Source organism: Chenopodium album, chromosome 17, assembly GCF_948465745.1.
Source record: "Chenopodium album chromosome 17, dcCheAlbu1.1, whole genome shotgun sequence".
In the NCBI taxonomy this organism is placed as follows: Eukaryota; Viridiplantae; Streptophyta; class Magnoliopsida; order Caryophyllales; family Amaranthaceae; genus Chenopodium; species Chenopodium album.
Genome location: NC_137850.1, coordinates 50129566 through 50152385, shown reverse-complemented (window position 1 = coordinate 50152385; position 22820 = coordinate 50129566). Strand labels below are relative to the sequence as shown.

The window sequence follows — 22820 nt, the reverse complement described above, 5'->3', positions numbered from 1 at the left end:
ATTGTACCCTAGATGTATCTATACAAGCACTATGTATGACATTATAAGAATAACTTGAAAAATGTTTGCTATCTTTTTCACAGATCATATGGTCGTTATAAGTTGGACTAGTCAATTAAAGAGTTTACAAGTTACAACATAAAAATGGTTTTTTTTTTTTTTTTTGAAAACAATGCTTAAATCTTACACTCGAGAGCATGCATGATGCATATTATGCTCTGAAAATGACACATATTCAACGAGTTAAAAATTAAAAAAACAAAAACCCTAACATGAATAAAAAGAACATTGAGTTTATGTCAATAGCACATGAAACACATAAAGATGGAATATGTTCTTTTACTAGTATGTTTAATTAAATGTTCTCTAGAGAGCTAGATGCATCATGCACTTACTTGTACAATCTAATTAGCACTTTACAAAAGTGTTAAACGAAATCTTGATTTGAGCTTTCAACTAAATTATACAAGTATGAAGTATTGAAGTATATAATAAAGTTGCAATACATTAATTAGCAAAGCTTAAGTTTTACAGAATCAAAAAAAAAAAAAAAATTAACATACATTTTATCTAGGAAAAGGAGAAAGGTCAATTTTTGTTTAAAAAAAAGAAGGCAAAGCCATCTTGGGGTACTTTATGCTAGCTTTTAACACCAAGAATAGCCAAGATTACTTGAGAAACCCCTCATTCTTCAGGAGTGGCACTTGCAGCATTGAGATCCACAGTAAGGTCAAGTTCCTGAGACATGTTACAGACCACATGAACAAGGAACAAACGAATGCGCGAGCACACACAATAACACAGACAGTGGTTAACAATGATAATGAAATTGGTAGAACATTCACCTTTCCAGTAATTTTGCTGTACAGCGCGGTCACATCCTTCACAGTAGACTCAAAGTGTGTTGTTGCATCATAACTCTGCAGGAAGTTCAATCAGTATATGTACTGCTTAATTACGTATAACAAATTAAAATTTCTTACTCTAAACAATAAGAATGCTGTTATATATTATACAGGTCGTCTGTCAGGTTTACAACTTACAGTAGATATGAAGCAGCTATCAGATTCAGGCTGGTTTGTAGGCTCATATCTATCATATGTATCGAAAAATATCTCATCTACCGGTCCAAGAAGATCGATGCCAGGCTTTAGCTCAGCCTCTGGGTTATCAGTCTCCGCTTCAGTTGTAACAAATGCAATGTGTTTCCCATTAGCAGCAACATTATGAGTGTAGGAGCAGCAGAATACGTACCTGAAAAAATACCAGTTAATATTAGAATGGTCATATACTTATCTACACAGGACAATTAGGCTTCATTCTTTCCACTTGAAAATATGTTGTCTGAATTTATTAGCCCTTGTACAAACTTGTTTTTCCTAATTAGAATTTATTGAGCCTTAATCATCGGCACTCATTTTAGTTGTGACTTGAACTTGGGTAGAAATTACTCGTATATCATAATTCTATGAGATAACAGTCATAGCACACAACATACGGCCCTTGCTATGGAAATTTTCTTGAATATAGAACATAGAAGTACTACAAACTCCCCTTGCAACACAGGAAATTGAATTGGTGAGCAAAATGATTTCAGATTTCACATACATGTCGGATTTTCGACGAAGTTGCTTCTGTGGCAGGATCACCTGAACTGAGTGTGAATCTTTGGTTTCTGGGATTGGGTGACTCATTATACATATAGCACGCGTTACTCTTCCAACCTTACATACCTGTTGCATCCAAAAACAGAATGCATGTCGAAATTTTCATCAAGTGAACACTTCAGAATTGAATGATCAGAATATTTGCCCCTAATCCTGATTAAGAAAATCAAAAATAGTATCAATTAAGTTTGAGATTTTGCCTTATCAGGTAGATATGATGGATCACAAACAACTTTCTTGCATTTAGCAGTTTCTCCTTCAGATGATACTCCAATTGCCTTCCCACTATCATCAAAAACTACCTGTCATCCAAAGCAAATCATACTCCTTACTATACTGTAGGTTACGGAGTATCTTTCATTCAGACTAGATATACACAAATTTTCCGCGAAATGATGTTGCTTAAAGATCAAATGTTGTAGCACAATATATACCGAACAATCTGGCTTGTTGAGCATGTAAGTTCCACCATAAACTGCGCTTAAACGGGCAAATCCCTGTCAGGGAAAGCAGAGAACATCAGAGTTGAATTACATAAAAAATATCATGGCAGGAAAAAAAATATAGGCTTAGTTACCTGAGGCAATTCTCCAAGTCCATACAGTGGATAGATGTAAGGAGATCCTCCTTGAAATCGAGCCAAAGACTCTGCATATAACTTTCGAAACAAAAGTCCAATATGATTAGCAGCAAATCACATTAGTCACTCAAAGTCAGAAACATTACAATTAAGTATCTGAACACAGAAATTCAAAACAAACATTCATATTGCATAAACATCAATAAATCTAATATTGCATACAAAATTCAGCATAAACAAGCAAATTCTTTAACGGTAGCATCAGTTCTTAGACCGTAAAAGTCAGATGAACACGCGCATGACATAAATACTATACATACATATTAACCTTGCTAATCAAAGAAGTAAGCTTCTATGAGCAGAATGAGCTTTTTAATGACAACTTGAACACATTATTCTGAAGAACTAGAAAAGTTCTATGCAAATTAAAATCCATGATTATGTTGCTTAAACATGAACAATGAAAATGAGTAATTTAGCTTAGTGCTCGAAAAGGGGAACGAGTGTCACCTTCATTCTCTTCACGAAATCGATGGCAGGTTGATCCAAGTAACTATCATCCAGATAAAGTGCCAAGGCATGACCAATGAAATCAATTGTATCATCCTCTAACCCATATTTTCTACACCAAACAAGAAAAAAAATTAGGCAAATAAGGTGATTTGCTCTTTTTCACAAACAATATTATTAACATTGGAACTATTAATTAACATTTCTTTAGACTAATAGTTACAATTTCATAGACAAAAGAACAAAATTCAAAAATCAAAGTGAAGGATGAAATATTACGAAATAAGATCTCTTGCAGTAATCTTGTTCAAATCCAACCCTTCGTGAGACTTGGGATCATTATCTTCATAATCTTGCACATAAATAAAGAACTTTCTAGCTCGTCTCTTTTCGAAAAGCCCCATCAAAGGAGACTTCAGAGCTTCAACATCTGTAGCAGGCACCTTGTAAATCTGCAAGAACCATTTTAAGTTAGAATTTCGACATTTTACTTTGAAATAACACAACATCAGGAAAATTTTTGCACAATGTACCTTGCCCTTATTGTACACAAAGCTACCATCCACTGCCTTAAAATTAAGATATTTAGTAACATCGGTGTGGATGAGTATACGAACCAATACTTCATTCGCCATCATGAACTACATGTAAAATGAGCGCGCTAATAAATAACAGATACAAGGTAGGAAAGATTACGAACATGTTACATGTTTATTACAAGTACATGTTACGAAGAATTTTCTTAGGTTAGATGATCAAAATTGATGTTCGTATGTGTTTAATCAAAATGATGTTACGTACGTACCTTAGGTATCATGTCAACATTGTACTCTTTGCTTGGACCTAAGCTTTCCGGAGGCTTTTCATCACCCCTAAAGCGCTTCCAAAGCTATTTTAGAAGCAGTAAAGAATTAATATTGGTGCCTAAACATAAATGTCATAGGGAATTTGCATTTTGTAAAGAAAATGTTGACTTCATTACGTTCGACTTCATAATGGTGCAACTAGAACTAATTTTTACTCATTTTATCATTTTAGGGAGCCCCGTCAATCAATTACATTATACTAAAGGCGAAACTTAGAGAACACTTGGCAAAATATTATAAAAAGTTTTCCCTCCAAAACCACTTACTAAAAAAAACTTATTGTAATTAAATTATGACTTTTAGTTTGTATAAAATCTAAAATAAATTTCCTTAAATATCAAATTGTCCATTATAACTATTATATGTTTAATTAATTTCTTTCACAATATTTCATACTTTTTACTACTAAGTCTATTTATAATATTTATATCCATTATTTTTGGTAAAATTTATTATCATTAGAATTATTTAACAACCGTGCATTGCACGGGGTTTAATCTAGTGTGAACAAATGAGCAAATAATGAGTGAGATTGTAACACGTACATGGTACAACCTGTTATATGTGTATTATGTATAATCACGCAATTAGGGGACATTATTAAGGTGTATTGGGAAATTTACCTGATTGAGATTGAGAGAAGTTGAAGCTCCTCCATAATAGTCATTCCTGTCCATATGTAAGACCTGTTTCAAGTCCAAATAAAGAATTTAAATTTTAAAATGTTCAAGATTTCATTTAAACTTGTGGTAAAGTTTTTCTATTGTTTGATCATATACATTATGATTATTCATCCAGGGTAATTTTAAGCTTTACAAGTTGATATTTAAAAAAAAAAAAAAAAGTCAATCAATATTAACATTAACATTACCCCAATACCTTTAAAAATATTCCGCCATTAATAAAGTTGGATACTCTAAATCATACCCTTTTTGTCTTTTAAAAATTATAAGGCCCTACAAAATATGATTGTACATTAAGAATTTCAAATCCGCTTACATCATTACCCCTATAAAACTACAAATAAAAAAAACTCCCGGAAACAATTACATCAAAATTCCAATAATAATGATAGGGTATTGGTTGAGTTGGTCCATTAACAAATAATAACGACAACAATAATATCGAAGATATATTGAAGTTGAAAGGATATAGAGAATTACTTTAAGGCCATCAACGGAAAGAAGACCACTGAGAATGCATTCCTTAAGGCCAGTACCAAGAACAATTACATCGTACTCTTCATCCATGATTACCAATTCAGCTTTTTTCTCACTCTCAATTAATTATTAACTAGCCTTCTGGCCCGTGCAATGCACGGGTTATTCATATAAAATTGTATTGAGAGATAAGTGAAGAAATATCAGTAAGTCATTATAGGGTATAATATGTAATCGAAAACATGATTAAAAAAATAAGAATTATGGAACTTTATTCGAAAAAAGGCTTAAATAGAAGGTGGAAGGGCTAAAATTAAAGAGAGAATAGAAAAAGGTTGAATTAAAGGGGAGAGATGAAGATGAAGAGATGAAGTGTGTATGAAAGATTAAGTATAAGTTTAATGAAAGAATTAAAAAAAATGGTATAAAAAAAATTAATAGTGTAAGATGACATGTGGCACTATGGTTAGAGAAGTGTAATAGAATGGATAAGGACATGTGTCTTTCTTAGTTTCTTGGTTATAGTTTTTAAATACTAAGTATAGATTAAACTCAGAGAATCAATTAATGATAGGATTAAAAATGTAATTATGTTGTTGACTTGTTGAGGAATTAAGGATTAGTATTTTGGATTAATTGATGTAATCCAAAAAAAAACAAAGGAAGAAATGGTGTAGGAAAATAGAAGAAAAACGAGGGGTGTAACGAAAAAAGCGTTACATCATGAAAGGTTGAGGAAAATTCTCAAATACCAAAGATGACCTATCCCTTTGAATGTTTGGCGTCAAATCAGCCGTTTTACTACCCTTATTTTACTCATTATCTTTTAAATTTACCATCTCTAATTTGAGGCTGATCCCCCCCCCCCCCCCAAACTATGGACCTATAGTAGATTAGTAGTCATGTTCGACAAAATGTAATTGAAAAATTAATTATTTGTCGTGATAATAGATGTTAGATACGAGAGTAATTATATTTGTAAAGATAGATACAAAGTATGTATGGAGTAAAAATTAGACAAGGATCTCAACTCTAGTTGTTGTGATTTAGGGTTCATATCGGATTGACCATATGCTTGTGATGGATAATAATTAAACAATATGAATTACCATTTACAATGAAAAAAAAAATATATATATATATTAGCAAAATTCTTGTGATGGAATGCAAGGTTTCAAAATGAGACCATACTAATCTGCTATATGAAAAATTGTGTATGTCCTAAACTCCTACAAACTACATTACATCTACGAATATATGATGCAGCTTCAGTTCACAAATCACAACTATGGTTAACGTTTAGTAAGAACTCAAAAGTCAAAACCAAGGATCAAGGACTTGTTCTCTTCACCTGAAACAAATAGGTCTAGTCTGAATTTTTTAAGGTCCGATCTGGTCTGATCTGAATTTTTCTGATCTGGTCTAGTTTGGTCTGATTTAACAATTTGACTAAACTTTAACCGCATTTTAATACTAATCTATAAAGGAAAAATATTATCAAAATGGATCTTGTTATATTCGTTTAATCATGAACTTTTTAAATATGTAATTTTTATAAATTTTTTTAATACGCAATTAACGATATTTAACGATAAGTGAATGATAATCAAAAGTTCTGATCTGGTCTGATATGAATCTTTCTGATTTGGTCTCATCTGATCTGAATTTATTACGAAATAAATAATAAGTATCTGAAATAAGTTGAAGAGAACAAGTCAATCTCACTTGCATTATTATTGTTGCCCTCTCTTTCTACAAAGTACAATTTTATTGGTATAAATATACATACACCTCACCTTATTTTATTGCATTAAAGGGGTTGAAAAAAAATACATGCAACTAATTAAGTGTTGAATTCAAGGGTATTAAATAAACCCTAGTCTAAGATTAGTGTCAAAAGAAACACTATTATTCGGAATGTGATTATGCTCAGGAAATAGTGCTAATTGTTGCCCCGAAGCATGTGATTTGCCTTCTGTGGCATTCTTAATCTGCACATATTAATTTAATATTAACATGAGCCTTGACAAAATGATTAATTTTGAACTGAAAGTAATTGAACATATTCACAACATTACCTTCTGATTCAAATCCTTGTTGTTCTCAATCAATGTGTTTTCCTGGAGTTTTTTAGAATAAAGTTTAAACATATCCCACTAAAAGACACATTTTTAATAGAATCTACTAATTAAAATATAAGCAACAATTTGCAGTTATGTAATCCTTAGAGATAACACTACCAAAATCTACTATTGTATGAGCCATCATGAGGAAATGTACTCGATTGAGTTAAAAGTTAAAATTCGTGTTAATTGTAATTGGTGCATAATTTTTAGGACGTAAAGTGTGTACAGGATGAAAACTATAGGAGCATGGGCAACTTACCTACCCCTAGGTATGCAACATCCATAGTTTCGAACAAAGTAGGTGACTTAGCTTGTTATAATACAGCCATATAAGAATTTTGCAAGTACATACACCAACACATATAAAATGCAATTTTCTCTTAGCCACAGCTCCAACAGAAAAAACTACCACAGTCCAAAGAACATGTAATATCTTCTTTTAGACAGTTCTAATTATCTTATTCATTTGCATTTGTAACAAATCAAGGCCTTAAAAATACTTGTACTCAAATAAAATAGGTATAAGTATTATTCAAGAAAGGAGTTCACCTTTCGTTTAAGATCTTTGACCATTCTCTGAAGCTTGTCATCCTATAATCAATAACAAAAACAAGCTTAAGGGAATAGAAAACAACCGCTGATTATCAATGAAACGCGTATTGAAAAAATGAAATAATTCGGAAAAAAATGCATTAATACATTCTTGATCTTTCTTTAGTCTAGTTACTTGAACTAATGAGCTACGGAGTACTTGTTAAAAATGTGTGATTGCAAAAGTGTTCAGAAAACAACACCAAACAATTAGTGAAGAAGTCTGTTTTCTTATTTATGACTTTACAACTCACAAATAATCAACTTTAACCGCATTGTTCTACTAGCAGCATACAAATCAAGCTAAGACATTGTATATATATTAAGTGTGTTAAATATTGTTAGATTTTAAATGTAATTAAAAATCTCCAAAAAGCAACTAATCATTATAAATTATGTGTTGTGACAAGTATCAAAACTAATATATATGCAACTATGGTGAGAGTGAGGAATAGCTAAAGTGGTTAGTGCTTTCTTCTCGGTTTCAGGTGATCCTGAAATCGATTCTCACTCCTATCCTTGTGGCTCTCTAAACACCAAAAAAATATATATATGCAACTATGGTAGAAATTCACTAGCTAGCTTACCAACCTTCACTCGACGAACACGAGTAAAAGCTTTCTCAATTTGTCTCTCAAGCTTAGCAAGTTCTTCAAAACCTAACCCTTCTAGATCTTCTCCTTTCAACTGTCTGTCATCAAACAAAAGTTAATCGCAAATGTGCAATGTTGATCTATGAAACTAAGTGCAAAATATAGGAAGAAAATCAAGAAATACCTTAATTCTTGCCTTTTGACTTCAACTTCCTTGCTTACAACAGCACAATCATCCTCCAAAAACACAGGATAAGGATCAAGCTGCTCATCATCAGGATGTTTTTCTGTGTGTCTCATATACCTTTGAATAACTCGAGTCGCCCTTATTTTTGGAACAAAGATTAAAATTGTTAGTTAAATCTATACACTGGAATCAGTATCAAGTACTGTATTCAATTATGTTTCTACAAACAGAAATGGTTGTGCACATTTTGACTACTCCGGTCTGTACAAAGATGTAAAGTGTTATCTTCGTTGAATTTTGACTTATCTGATCTTATTTATACTTTTTAACCGGTCTAAAATTTGACTATATACCTTATTTGATCTATTTAAACTTATCTTTAAATATTCATCTCTATTTAGCTCTGCTTTCTTCACCTTAAACAAGGCATTAATTAATTAATTATAGTCTAATCAAATCTTTCAAGATATATTGTAAAACGCCTAGGTTTTGGTTTGGTTGGATCAAAATCAATCTTTCCGGGTTTGAATGTTTCCAGTGTTACATGATTCTTTTTGGTATATTCTAATATTATTTCAATAAGAAGAAATAAGTTTCTAAAATAAGATGAAGTGAAGTAGTGAAGTAATCTTTGATCAAAAAATTTATTTACAGCCATAATTATATTTAAGTTATCAAAAGCAAAAAAAAATAAAAAATCTGATCTATCTTTCTGTTTTTTTTTCTCTCCTTAAATTATCAATTGTAATAGGTGAAGATTCAAATCCAACCTTAGATTTTGTACTGTAGAACAATAGGGTAGCTAGTACGGACTTACTAAATTAAAAAATAAATACTCCGTAAACAAAACCTAGATTAGCTAGCTTCATTTCCAGATTTTCTACTGTATACACATTAGGTGAAATCATCATACTACATACATTCTGATTTTTCCCAGATTTTCCTCTAAAGTTTTTTCAACTTTTAATTTCCTCTTCAACAACTCCATTTCATGATGTTTTTCTTATTTTTATTTAAGAATATAAATAAAGAAATTATATTTCAGACAAAAATATAGATGAAAATGCAAATCATAAAACTTTTAATAAAAAAGTGAAGGAAAAAAAAAAAAAAAAAAAGGAGAGAGAGAGAAATTAAACCTTGAAGTGGAGAATTCATAGAGTTTGTGAGAAGAAGAGAAGACAATGAGAGCAATTTCAGCATCACAAAGAGTTGAAAGTTCTTGAGCTTTCTTAATAAGACCTTTTCTCCTCTTTGAAAATGTTACTTGCCTTGCTGCTATATTTTCTATCTTCTTGATCTCACCATGTTTTTTTTAATCGGCTTGACGGCTCCTACGATTAATTAATTCATAATTATACACACGAAAAAGAAAAAAATTAAGTTAATTAATGGGTTTGAAAACAAAGAATTAGAAAAAAAATATATAAAATACATAATAACTGCGTTCAGGATAAGCTAAGTACTACCACAAAGAACAACAATAACAATAACAGTAACAACAAATTGTTGACGTGTTTAGTAACGGTAATAAAGAAACGAGCTGAGGTTGTTTTCGAAAGACTCGAATATATAGAAAAGTAATTGAAAGATTTATTTTGAGCTAGGTAGCTATCTTTGCAAAATCTAGATCTTGCCATATTTAAAAGAAAACCAAGAAGAAGAGGTAACCCTAGGAGGAAAGGAATGAAGAAATATGAGAGGAGCATAATCAAAAGCAAAAAGGTATAATGGGGCCAATGAATGTCACATTGGTATAATTATATGATAAGGATTGGGCAAAGTGGTCTGATTATTAGGGCAAAAAGAAAACTATTTGTGTTTTTAATTGGCCCTTGAACAATCTAATGGAGCCACAGTATCATTGGACTCGATCGTTGAGTCGTTATACTACTAGTGACCTAGAGGAAGAAAGGGTTAAGGGAGGAAAGATGACAAGGAGAATACTTATTGGTGAGTCCAAACAACGGGTCGATTCTTATTTATGGTGTACTGTATCATAATTTTTATTTTTTCTTCTCAGTCATCATACCATTGTGTATCAAAATTTTAAATTCATTAATTTTATATTTTTACATACCATTGTGTACCAAATTTTTAAATTTGTTCCACATTCCATGAAAAGTTGTTGGTTAATTGGGGGTATATTGTTTTGGTCATTAAATCTACTACTTGGGGTAGGAATGTAGGATCTATCAATGTTTCTCTTTCTAGTTAACTCAGTTGAATAATATTGCACATTACGCGGCTGGTTCATCCTTTTTGTCACAATTGTCGGCGTGTCGCTTATTTAAAGTAAAAAAAAAAGTGTATTTTAGATATGATTTCAACTTTATGTATGAAAATTTAAAACAAAAATCATCATTTTAAAAAATGACTTTCATTATAATCATCACCAAAAAAGTGACACTTATATAATCACTTATTACTAGTTCAAATGTTCGAGTTTCAAATCAATTATTTAGCCATGTATTTATACTTGCCCCGTTTATTTTAGTTGCTCCACTTAGTACCTTTTATCACTGCTCGTATGTTCAACTTTTACCATATACTTGGCCTTTTTATTTTAGGAGTACAATCCAAACATACTCGATTACCGCCAACCTTACAAATTTCTCTATCTATAAGACTATAACTTTTGATAAACAGTTGATAGAAGATATGAAAGCCGTACAATAAAATGGGGCATGTTTAGAGCCTCCAAAAATTGGCACGTTGTAGTCCACCTATACCATACCAAATTACCAATATACCCTCGATTGTTCTTGTTCCCCGCGTTTTTAAATACGTCATACGACTGATACGAGTACGATTACCAAAAATAGATTTACAAAATCTAACATGAATAATGAATTTATATTTGTACTTTCACTGCTCCGTAGTTTGTACATGTGTTTATACTTTCATGTGTATTTCGGTAACTAAACTATCTATCTGTACTTAATTTGGGCCAATTACACTGATATTAGTTTTGGGCCGATGGTTTCCGGTCCAAATGTAAGAATAGCCTATAGTTTCTATTATAAACTCTCCAGAACCTTTTTTTTTTTTTTTTTTTTTTTTTTTTGGTGTTTCAAACAGATCATCCTTTGAGGTAATTTAGATTTGGGGTTCACTTCTGAGTAGATTAGATTTCGATCCCTTTCCAATTGTTGTTGCGAGGGATCAAACACGCAACCTCCTGACTAAGTCCACCAACACTTTATTTGTATCTTGATTTATTATTATCTCCTCTCCAACTCTTTAGCTATGAACTACTCCGTACAATAGTACAATGTTACATCGCTGTAGGGAAAGTGTAGAACTATATACTATTTATACTAATATATATTTCCTCCATTCTTTTTAACTTGACCCGATTTGACTTTTACACTATTTATCACCACTATATTGACCGTCTTTTCTGAATAATATGTAAGGAAAAACATATTCATCTGAGATCTTTTAAATTCGTTTTAATAAGTATTATCATAAAATATAACTTTATAATTTTTACTTATGGAGAATTAAAATTTTGCATTGACAAGTGGATAAAAGAAACGTGTCAAGTAAAAAAGAATAGAAGTAGTAAATTGACAACTTACCGATGTAATAGTTTGACTATTAATATATATAATTAGACATTAGTCTCTTTTGACATTAGTCTAAATTACAACGGATTTCTATTCAAAAAAAAAAAAAAAAGTTACTTCGTACAAAGGATTTACTATTATAAGACGTACACTAATACTGCATATTGATACTTGTATTTTACAACAGTTTACACAGTATGATTAGCTTTTAATACAATTAATGAAAACTATAATCAAAATTAATATAAGAATACTGCAAAATGTCAATTATATTGACACTTGGGAATAGTTAAATATAATAATGGTGGTTTTAATAATGTAAATAATGCAAAAAAAAGAAGAATATACTCCCTATTATATGAAGTACTATTGTACATAATATTTTGGGTGGGATGGGGGATTGAATATCTATATCTATAACTAATACTAAAGTAGCAACCGTTGATGTCATCTTTTTTTTCAAAGTTGTACACGTGATGCTATTTCATGTAAAGATTTCCCGCTGAAATGCTATTCTTTTTTTTTAAATAAAATGCTAATTAATTTTAAATAGGTAATAGCTATTATTTAGGTAATGAATTTAAAATAGATACAATATCAATTATATTGGTAATTTATGTTGATATTAGGTTGTTGGAGTCTTTATAGGAGTTGTTAGCATAGTTGAGGTCAAATAAAAGTGAAGTTATGAACATTTTGAACTCAAAAAAATATGAAAATAAAAATTTACAAAAATTCAAAGATAAATTATTGTGAAACCCGTCGGGTGCTATCTATTTTAAAGTTTGTACACACACTCAAAAAGATCAATTTTGAGTTAAGTTTGATTATTTTCAATTTTTCATATATAGAATCCTAATTTAATTTCATACACAATAATCAATTGTAACGTGTTGATTACAGATCAAATTAAAGTTTACTAATTTATTGATATCATAAAAAATAAAACAACACATCGGTTAAATAATTGAAATTGTCTCTTTGAAGATATTTGTTATGTGACAATAAGATAGGCATGATATATAGTTAGAGGCCTTAGAGCTGCCAACAACAATTTGCAATCATGCATATAGATCGTACCTCTTCGTTGATTATAAAAAAATGAAACTCATGTACTCGAATTAAAGGGTTCAACTAATGTCTTTGTCAATCTAAATGCACGATTAAATGATTCAAACCAATGATCAATCACGCCATTGTATATAAATATACTTATCCCACCTATATATATTGGTCCACTATAATTCACATGTAAATTATTGTACATTAAATTATGTATACTTGCCTCAAATAAAAGAAAAAAAACATGTTACCTAATACTTAATAATTAGGCAGTTAAGCCTAACACGGCCCAAACTAATAATAAAATGTTACCTAAAGGTTCATAAGAACAATAAATCAATATTACATAATATGCGAATATACTACGAAGTATTTAAGCATTATTACTAACTCTATTAAAAGAGTGACATCTTTGTTTAGGCATGGTAATAGTTTTTTTTGGTGTTTAAAGAGTTACAAAGACGAATAATGAGAATCGATCCAAAGATCTTCTGATATCGAAAAGGAAGTTGTATCCACCTAGCTATTTCCTCACTCTCTAGGGTTGGTAAATAAGACTCCTAATACTTTGTAGCTTGGTATCTACTATGAGTGGTAAATAGTTATGTTGAATGGACTAGATATCCCTTTCGCCAAATCTTCATGTGGTGGAATTCTTTAAGTTGAAAAAGAACAATAGAAAAATATACGAAAAATACATGATCTATTGGTCAACCGATATACTTCCTTCATTCTTTCATGTTTTCCCGTTTATTTTTCTCTATATTTTCAATGCATGATTTTAAACCAACATCATCTTCAGATATGGAGCTAGCTATGGTCTTGATAGGGCACAGGCCAGGAAAAAAAAAGGTTTAAGAAGTTCTTTTAGTTAAAAAGAATATAAAGTGCTTAATTATATCTTACCTTACCAACAACCTAGTGGTAGAGCATTAGTTTTTCTATCAAAAGGTCATGGGTTCAAGTCTTTTTCCCAACATTTTCTCTTATTTTTAAAATTATTTTTGGTTAATTTGTGCTTAATTTTCTATTTATCCAATGCAAAAATTCTTACCATGAAAGTTAGTTATATCACATTGAACAAGATTACTTTTCCATTAAGATAATGGAATTGATGAAGTAATACCATTTCAAAACTTGAAGATTGGTCTAGTTTAATTGCACCCGCAATTTTTTTTTTTTTTTTCAATATTTCTATTAACGTACGCACACTCAAATTATTAGTAGTAGTTGCTATTTTTAATCACGCTATATATTTGACACAAAGAATGTGTTTAGTGATTCCAAACCCATACATAGGATGAATATATATTTTTTAAATGGATGAGTCATTGCTGAAAGCCTTGACTAGGCCGGTGTAATATTTGATGGATTTTAGAATACTCCGTGATTAAGGTTTAACAAATGTGATTGTTAAATAAATTTAAATTTTAATATTAAGAACATCCTTTCACTATTAATGCTATGTGATAAGTAATTTATCTTGATTTCTTTAATTGAAAAGTTTAAGGAGATAATTTTTTTTATAAGAGGATATTTAGATGGTGCGGTTCATTGAAACAATCCTGGCTTTGTCACAGATCATGTTAAGCATATATAATTAAAATTCATGGTAAATTAGACAAATCTAAGAAGATCACGTGTGACTGTGTGAGTGTATTTCTTTATATATATGCAAATATAAAGAGCTAACATGATCAAAATTATTTCTCTCTATTCAAATGAAATTCTCAATTGGGACAATATATGGAAAAATCAGGAAGAAATATATTATAGTAGGATGGCCTTGTGAAGTTGTGAGCCAAATTTGCCATTCCTATGTTGCACAATTAAATAGCAAAATAGAAAGGAGGAAATATCATTTAGCTAGTTCATCTTATTTTCCCTAACTAAGGGTTAATTTGTAAAATTAAGATCATACAAATTTAGTTCAAGAAAAATAAGGACCGCCCAAGTTCAACTCACAATAATAATTACGGGGTAATATAATTTTTAGCTACATTTGTGTATAATATATAGGTTTTATTAGTTTGATTAAAGTGAAAAAACAAGTAACTAAAACATATACTTAGTTTGTAATGTTAATAGTTAGAGTATATTGTTGCGATCTATTTTGAAATGGAGGGATTACACACATCGTGGATGCTTCTAGGGGACCTCAATGAGGTCGCTACAGCTTCAAAAAAAAGAGGGGCGCACGACTCGTTAATTTAGACTTTCACAATGTGTTGATTAGAATCTTCTAGCAGATGCAGTGGCTTTGGTAGTTCTAGGGTTTAATGCATATTCGCTAAAGGAAAAAGGGTAATGTACATTTAACTTTTATAATAATAAATTCAAATTGAAATAATAAGGTGCTCTAAAAAATTATTACTCCGCAGTAATTTACATTTATACCCACATTTGTTACTTAAGAAAATGGACTAGTTCATGATCTCAATAACAAATTAAAATTTTTCTTAATAGTAAGACAATCTTACATAAATGTTTCGTTATTATAAATTATACATCGATCCGAGATTGTAATATCTAAGGGGTCAAAGGGTTTTTGAGAAATTGTGAGTTTATTACATCAAATATTTATTACAAAAGTAATTATTGGTGGAAACTAGCTTAAATTCTTTTATCATAACTAATAGATTTATTCCTTGAAAATATAACTAATAAAACGATCCCGTTTTTTTTCCTAATAAATCATAAAGACTTTCACTCCGTTATCTGAAGCTGATAAAATATTGATGAGGGAAAAATAGAAGTGAATGACTTGATTATTATTGATGGCCTCAACCCCAATATATAAAATACAAGCTAACCCTAATTTGATAGGATTAGAAAACTACCAAAAATATATCTTAAAGATATTCTAGGCATAAAATATGGAACCAAATAAATCCTAAAATATTCCCAAGAGTATTCCCAAAATATATCCCGCAATACCCCACCTCAAGTTGGAGCATGTGGATCAAAGATGCCCAACTTGGAAAGAAGGTGATTAAACTGAGTCTTCCCAAGCGCCTTAGTGAAAATATCCGCCAATTGTTCCTTAGTGGAAACATAAGATGGAGCAATTAAGCCCTCTGTAATAGCATCACGAACAATGTGACAATCAATCTCAATGTGCTTTGTTCGTTCATGAAAAATTGGATTTCGAGCTATATGTAAAGCAGATTGATTATCACAAAACAACTTGATCGCCTTAGGATGTTGAACACCCAAACTCAAAATCAAAGCCTTCAACCATTTCAACTCATGTGTGGTTGCATCCATGCAAAGATACTCAGCCTCAGAAGAAGAAAAAGAGACCGTGGGTTGCTTCTTGGTCTTCCATGAAATAGGAGATTTACCAAGAAAAACTAGCCAACCAGTCAACGAACGACGAGTAAGGGGACACGCCGCCCAATCTGAATCACACCAACCCTGCAAAGTCAGGTCACTATCTGCACTCAACAAAATACCTTGTCCCGGGGTACCCTTTAAATAACGAACCACCCTGATAGCTGATTCCCAATGCTCAATCCGAGGTTCGTGCATAAACTGTGAAAGAATATGAACCGAATATGCCAAATCTGGTCTAGTAACCAAGAGATAAATTAACCGTCCTACCAGTCTGCGATAAGACTCAGGATTAGTAAGTAACTCACCACTAGCAAGGCTAAGCTTATGGTTTTGCTCAATCGGAAAGCCACTCGGCTTTGCCCCTAACAACCCTGCTTCCGAAATGATATCCAAAGTATATTTGCGTTGACATAAAAACAATCCTGATTTACTACGAGCTACCTCAATGCCCAAAAAATACTTTAAAGGACCAAGATCCTTCATCTTGAAACAATCACCAAGATAAGCCTTGATCACGGCTAATGCAGCGGAATCATTCCCAAAAATAATAAGATCATCAACATAAACTAAGACATTGATCTGAACATTGCCTTTAGTGTATGTGAAAAGAGAATAATCCGAGTAAGATTGAATAAAACCGTACCCTTTCAGAGCCCTAGTGAGTTTTGCAAACCAACACCTTGGAGCTTGTTTCAACCCATACAAAGCCTTTCTCAAACGACATACCAAGTTCGGATCCGAGCTCTCAAAACCCGGAGGTAATTTCATATACACCTCCTCTTCTAGATCACCGTGTAGAAAAGCATTATGAACATCCATTTGATGAAGCTCCCAATTTTTAGAAGTAGCTATAGCGAGAAAAGCCCGAACTCTAGTCATTTTTGCAACCGGAGCGAAAGTCTCACTATAATCTATACCTTCTTGCTGATGATTACCAAAAACAACCAAGCGAGACTTGAGACGTTCAACATCACCATTAGCCAAAAATTTCGTCTTGTACACCCATTGACTGCCTAGAGCCTTCTTACCGGGAGGAAGATACTCTAAAGTCCAAGTCCCATTGTCTTCTAATGCCCTTATTTCTTCTTTCATAGAACGTTGCCAACCTTCAGATTTCATGGCTTCTTTAAAGGATTTTGGATCCTTTCCCAAAACAACGGCTGCAAGAAATTTGCGATAATTCACAGAAAACATGTCACTGTTTATATAGTGTGCCAGGGGATACGGAGTACCTGCAGTGTGATTGGAAGTAGGAGACGGACTCTTAGCAACAGCCGTGTGTGTAACAAAATCACGGAGCAAAACCGAAGGATATTTTTCCCGAAAACCACGACCCAACTCACGAGAAGCCTGCTGTGTCGTAGGAACTGCCTGGTGGGAGGACTGCTCGGACTGACTGGGTTGGTCCGTGGCAGTTTCTGAACCGGGGGAGTGCTGCTCGGAATGCACTGGCTGGGCAGTTTCTGCCTCAGGTGGCAGCTGCCCTACATGCTGCTGCTGTACAATATCTGTCTCAGTTTGCTCTACGGACTGCTGCTGTGCTTCAACTTGCTGTTGGTGCTCTTGAAATTGCGGAGTAGGGGTGTTGGCAGGGGACTCCGCACCCCCCCTGCGGCCAGCAGCATTATGCCGCGGGTGGGGTGCGGAGGAAACTGTTTCCTCCCTTTCATGAGATGTAAATGCACTTTGCTCAACAATATTATTATATGTGTCATGTACGGCTGTAGCATTGTCATCATAGCTCAAATTATGATCATCAAAATCCATATGAACCTCATCCTCTGTATTTCCCAAATTGACATCAATATTTACATCATCCGGACTTCCAAAAGGGAACATATCTTCGATAAATTTCACATCACGAGAGACAAAAAATTCCTTTGTTTCAAGATCAAATAGCTTCCATCCCTTTTTCCCGAATGGATACCCCACAAAAACACATTTACGACTCCTACTAGCAAACTTATCCCCCCTCGTCTTTTGATTGTGTGCAAAACACAAACAACCAAAAATACGAATAGCACCAAAAGAAGGAGGTTTATTGAAAAGAATTTCGAAAGGTGATTTGTTTTGTAGAATAGGGGTAGGAGTACGATTAATCAAATGAGCCGCGGCTAAAACACACTCACCCCAAAAATAAATAGGAAGATTTGCTTGGAATCTCAAGGCCTTACTAACATTAAGAATGTGTTTGTGTTTTCTCTCTACCCTCCCGTTTTGTTGAGGAGTCCCAACACAAGAGGTTTGAAAGAAAATACCAGTTGCAACAAAATAATCATTCAAACAATTAAATTCAGTCCCATTATCACTCTGCACAATTTTAATTGTTTGATTAAATTGTCTATCAACCATAGCAACAAAAGCCATAAACATCCGAAAAACCTCAGTTTTATCAAGCAGCAAATAGATCCAAACCGCACGGGAATAATCATCAACAATAGTCAAGAAATAACGAGCCCCACACGAGGAAACATGACGATATGGACCCCATAAATCAAAGTGTATTTTTTCAAAAATTCTAGAAGCTCTATTGTCACTCAAAGGAAATTTGTCTCTAGGATGTTGAGCACGAAAACATACTTCACAACCTTTTGCTAAACTAGTGTTAGTTTTGCTAATGTGAGGAAGCAACTTAATTACCTTCTCAGAGGGATGACCCATTCTTCTATGCCAAAGATCCAACTCAGAAGTCGCTCCAACCACCGACACACGTTGCACCCCATCCGGTTTGCTAAGATAATAGAGTCCGTCTTGCCTAAGACCCGTGCCAATCAACTCCTTCATTGGGTTATGTATAGCACACATATGCGAGGTAAATTGTACAACAACTTTCAATTGATCACTAAGTTAAGAGACGAAAATTAAATTGCAATTCAAATTCGGAACAAAAAGAACTCCAGAGATAGTAATTTTATTGGACAAACAAACAGATCCGGCCAAAGTTGCAAGTACACTGTCACCATTGGGCAAACCAACAGGGCATTCGATGTTGTAAGAGTCAAATAGCCAAGATTTATTTCCGGTGACATGATGAGTTGCACCGGTATCAATAATCCAACAAGTGTTGTCAAATTTACCATTAAGACGGATTTCTGGGACTATTGTATTACCCAGAAAACCGGCCATGGTTGTGTGTTTAAAAAAAAATTTAACCTGCTCTTGATACCATGATAAAATATTGATGAGGGAAAAATAGAAGTGAATGACTTGATTATTATTGATGGCCTGAAGCGCTATATATATTAACTAACAAATCTTATAATTTTCATTTTGTTACTTAACTACGAGATGCTATCCATGGATTTGATACTGGTTTGGAAAAGGAAATCAAGTCAAACTCTTATCCTCATTTCCATTTATTTTAAGAAAGATACATAAGTTTAGTTCAAGAAAAATGAAAGTATAAGTTTTACTAAGATTAGAATATAAAATGAGAAAAATATGAATTATTCTGTACATTACATTAATCTTTTGTAATTCTTTATTATAGTTAATTTATGTACGAGTATTACTAAAAGTCTAAAATTTATATTACTCCATATTAGAGTGCATCTAAAACTACAATATTAGCAAAAAAAATTACTCCATCAGTATAATAAGATTGCCTTGATATTTTACAAGTTACCATATAAAATACTTTAATACTCCATTAGAGCTTATTTTTGCTTTTAGGGAAAAAACTGTAAAATATAAATAATACTCATACTCCTATTAATTATCCAAACCAATAAACACTGAAGTAGTCCACTAAACTAGTACCAGTAGTTCAGTACCAAACAACACTTAAATTTATTAATTTTATTTACTCATAAAAAACAACAATCAAATTAAAAAATGACAATATTACCCCTGTTCACCCACCATTTCCTCAACTAATAAGATGAAAACCCCTGTAATTTTTCCCAATCCATAGCCCCCCTTAAACCCTTCTTCCTCTTCAACCTTATTTCACCACTTGAAAAACAAAATAAAAAATATCAAAAAATTTTAGAGAGAGAAAGTCAAGCTTTTAATTTTTTTAGAGAGAGAAAATCAGAAAAATTGGAGTTGGAGGAAAAAGACAAAAATGGATCCGCATACTCAGAGGGCGGAGGCGGAGCGGTGGTTAGGGATTGCGGCGAAGTTACTGACGGCGCGTGACTTTTTAGGGAGTAAGACATTCGCGATCCGAGCGCGTGAAGCTGACCCTAACAACGCTGTTTCCGACCAGATATTGGCCGTCGTTGATACCGTACTCGCCGGCGAGAAGCGCGTGAACTCCAACCAGCAACCGGACTGGTATGCTGTGCTTCAGTTGCCGAGGCTTGTTAGAGACCCTGAGTTGATCGCCGACCATTACCGACGGCTTGTGCTGTGTTTGAATCCCGAGAGGAATAGGTTTCCGTTTGCGGATTACGCGTTGCAGATGGTGATGGACGCGTGGTCTGTGTTGTCGGATCCTACGAAGAAATGGCTGTTTGATAACGAGCTCGCGCTGTATTTGCAGCAGGGCGAGCCTGTTGTTAGTGCTGCTGCGGCGGCAGCGGTTGGGGGTTCGGGTAGTGCTGCTGCTGTTGCTGCGGGTGGTGGTGGTGGGAATAGTGATGGGAGTCAATTGAATACTTTTCAGTTTTTTCAACCCCAACCGCTGCCGCCGCAGCAGCAGCCACCACAGCAACAGCAGCAGCAGCCACAACAACATCATCAACAGCACCATCATCAGCAGCAGCCGATGTGGCAGCAACATCAACAGCAACAGCAGCAGCAGCAAATTAATCAGAGAGAGTTTATGCCGCTTCCGATTCAACCGCAGCAACAGCAGCCGCCGCCGCAGCAACTTCCGCCTCAGTGGCAGATGCGAGACCCAACTCCTACCAAAGGAGGAGGTGGAGGTGGAGGTGGAGGTGGAGGAGGAGAGAAAAATAAAGGGGTTATGAATGGGATTGGAATTGTGGCGAGAGTAACAACTACTGCATCTCCGATGATACCGACGCAAACTACACCTCGACAAGTTCCACCATTACGGCCACCATCGCCGCCACTTCCACCTGTATCAGCAGCACGAGTATCGCCGCCGCTGCCGTCTGTATCGGCAGCGAGAGTATCGGTACCAACTGCGATTCCTATTGTTGATGGTAATGCTGGAAATGCTCCTACTAGTGCTGATGTTATTAGTAATAGTATTAATGATAATAATAATGATAGTAATATTAATGGTGCTGGTACAAATGCTGCTGCTGCTAATAATGAGAATAATCATGAACATGTTGTAGAAGAAGAAGATGATGATGATGATGATGTTGTAGAAGATGTAGAAAGTTTTTGGACTGCTTGCCCTTACTGTTTTTACATATTTGAGTATCCAAAAGTGTATCAGGAATGTACTCTTAGGTGTCAGAATTGTAGGAAGGGGTTTCATGCTGTACAGATTCCGAATCCCCCTCCGATTAGTCCTGCTAATAATGCTGGTGGTGCTGGTGGTGGAAAGGAGAAGGAGAAGGAGAAAGGCAAGGATAATTCGTTCTGCTGTTGGGGTTTTTTCCCATTAGGGTTTTCGATGACAGCTTGGAAAAAGCAAAATCAAGTTGGGAACTTGAATGGGGCGTCGAATTGGGTGCCCTTTTCGCCAATGTTTACTTGCCCGGTTGAAGATGGGGGTAAGGATTTTCAGTGGTTTGACAATAATGATGGCAATGCCAATGTTGGACCGAAGAATGTTGTGACAAAGAATACTCCTCGAGTTTATATAGATGATGATGATATTCTTGAGCTCTCTGAACCTAGTGATTTGGATTCATCTGATGGTGATTGGAGAACTTATAACCAGGAGAAGAATAAGAATAAGACTAAGAATAAGAATAAGAAGAGGAGAGGGAGAAGTGGGTTACAAAGGCGAGGTAGACCCCGCAGAGGAGCTGTGTTAAATCAAGTGAAACAAAATGTAGCTAGTGGAGGTGGAGTGTCTGTTGGTGGTGATCATCTGGAAGATGGTTCTGAGGGGCAAGTTGTTATCGGTTTGACTGCTGATAGATCTGATACAGGCAAGACAGTTACTGCTTCCGTTACCAGGAAGCAGACTAGAAGAAGTAAGAAGGATGTGGGAAGGTTAGATCTGAATGTGGAATTCAACAATGATGGTGAAGAGCATGCCCCTACAGTAAGTGCAGTAAATGGGGAAGAGGATGGGATCGAAAATATTGCATTTTTTGAGGGACTTGATGAATTTCTAAGTACATTGCCCATACTAAATGTTGGCGGGGATGAAAAGGCTAAACCTTCTTAGCAAGACCGAGCCTCTACTCCAATTCAGATGCCCCTGATTGTTCTTTTTTGCAGTTTTTGTATGCAGGTAGCTAGTCTTGATGTATGTAGAGCAGCTAGGATTTCTTTAAAGCTTTTTCCTGGCTGCCATTATCTAGTATGTAATGTTCAGGGATTTGATCATCAGGTCTAGTTTTCTTTTGTTGTTAGAATCCTCCTCTGTAGATTATCCTGCTGTCATGAATAATTTCCTGATGTTAATTTTGGTACATTTATGGGTTAAGCAGGGTAAAGCTTGAAACTCTTCTGTATATAAACCATCATTTTGTA

General features: G+C 33.8%; 3 protein-coding genes across 3 annotated transcripts; 1 reads left to right on the top strand and 2 right to left on the bottom strand.

Annotated features, from left to right (window-relative positions):
* Window positions 1-684: 684 nt before the first annotated feature.
* LOC145588438 (guanosine nucleotide diphosphate dissociation inhibitor At5g09550-like) lies at window positions 685-4873 on the bottom strand. Its single transcript, XM_081645086.1, has 13 exons — window positions 4787-4873; window positions 4247-4309; window positions 3563-3646; window positions 3291-3398; window positions 3037-3209; window positions 2758-2869; window positions 2245-2325; window positions 2102-2164; window positions 1868-1969; window positions 1609-1733; window positions 1044-1254; window positions 846-920; window positions 685-738 (listed from the first exon to the last, which is right to left on the bottom strand). Exons 1-13 carry the CDS (start codon window positions 4871-4873, stop codon window positions 685-687), a joined length of 1338 nt encoding a protein of 445 aa, XP_081501212.1.
* A 1611-nt stretch (window positions 4874-6484) lies between these two features.
* LOC145588437 (MADS-box protein AGL24-like) lies at window positions 6485-10010 on the bottom strand. The gene is made up of 7 exons (XM_081645085.1): window positions 9750-10010; window positions 9420-9614; window positions 8278-8418; window positions 8092-8191; window positions 7459-7500; window positions 6862-6903; window positions 6485-6774 (listed from the first exon to the last, which is right to left on the bottom strand). The coding sequence occupies exons 3-7, from the start codon at window positions 8391-8393 to the stop codon at window positions 6649-6651; spliced, it is 426 nt and encodes a 141-aa protein (XP_081501211.1). The 5' UTR covers window positions 8394-8418; window positions 9420-9614; window positions 9750-10010; the 3' UTR covers window positions 6485-6648.
* Window positions 10011-20149: 10139 nt separating this feature from the next.
* On the top strand, window positions 20150-22820 carry LOC145590099 (uncharacterized). Its single transcript, XM_081646842.1, has one exon. The coding sequence runs from the start codon at window positions 20317-20319 to the stop codon at window positions 22510-22512; it is 2196 nt and encodes a 731-aa protein (XP_081502968.1). The 5' UTR covers window positions 20150-20316; the 3' UTR covers window positions 22513-22820.

Bases quoted from the DNA above. Each gene is read 5' to 3' on its own strand.
- LOC145588438 (XM_081645086.1), bottom strand. From the start codon at position 4,873: ATGGATGAAGAGTACGATGTAATTGTTCTTGGTACTGGCCTTAAGGAA. The intron at 921-1,043 runs GTAAGTTGTAAA...AACTTCCTGCAG, and splicing joins ATAGCTGCTTCATATCTACT to AGTTATGATGCAACAACACA. The intron at 739-845 runs GTGAATGTTCTA...AACATGTCTCAG, and splicing joins ACAGCAAAATTACTGGAAAG to GAACTTGACCTTACTGTGGA.
- LOC145588437 (XM_081645085.1), bottom strand. From the start codon at position 8,393: ATGAGACACACAGAAAAACATCCTGATGATGAGCAGCTTGATCCTTAT. The intron at 8,192-8,277 runs GTATTTCTTGAT...GTTTGATGACAG, and splicing joins GTCAAAAGGCAAGAATTAAG to ACAGTTGAAAGGAGAAGATC. The intron at 6,775-6,861 runs GTAATGTTGTGA...TAATATGTGCAG, and splicing joins ACAAGGATTTGAATCAGAAG to ATTAAGAATGCCACAGAAGG.
- LOC145590099 (XM_081646842.1), top strand. From the start codon at position 20,317: ATGGATCCGCATACTCAGAGGGCGGAGGCGGAGCGGTGGTTAGGGATT.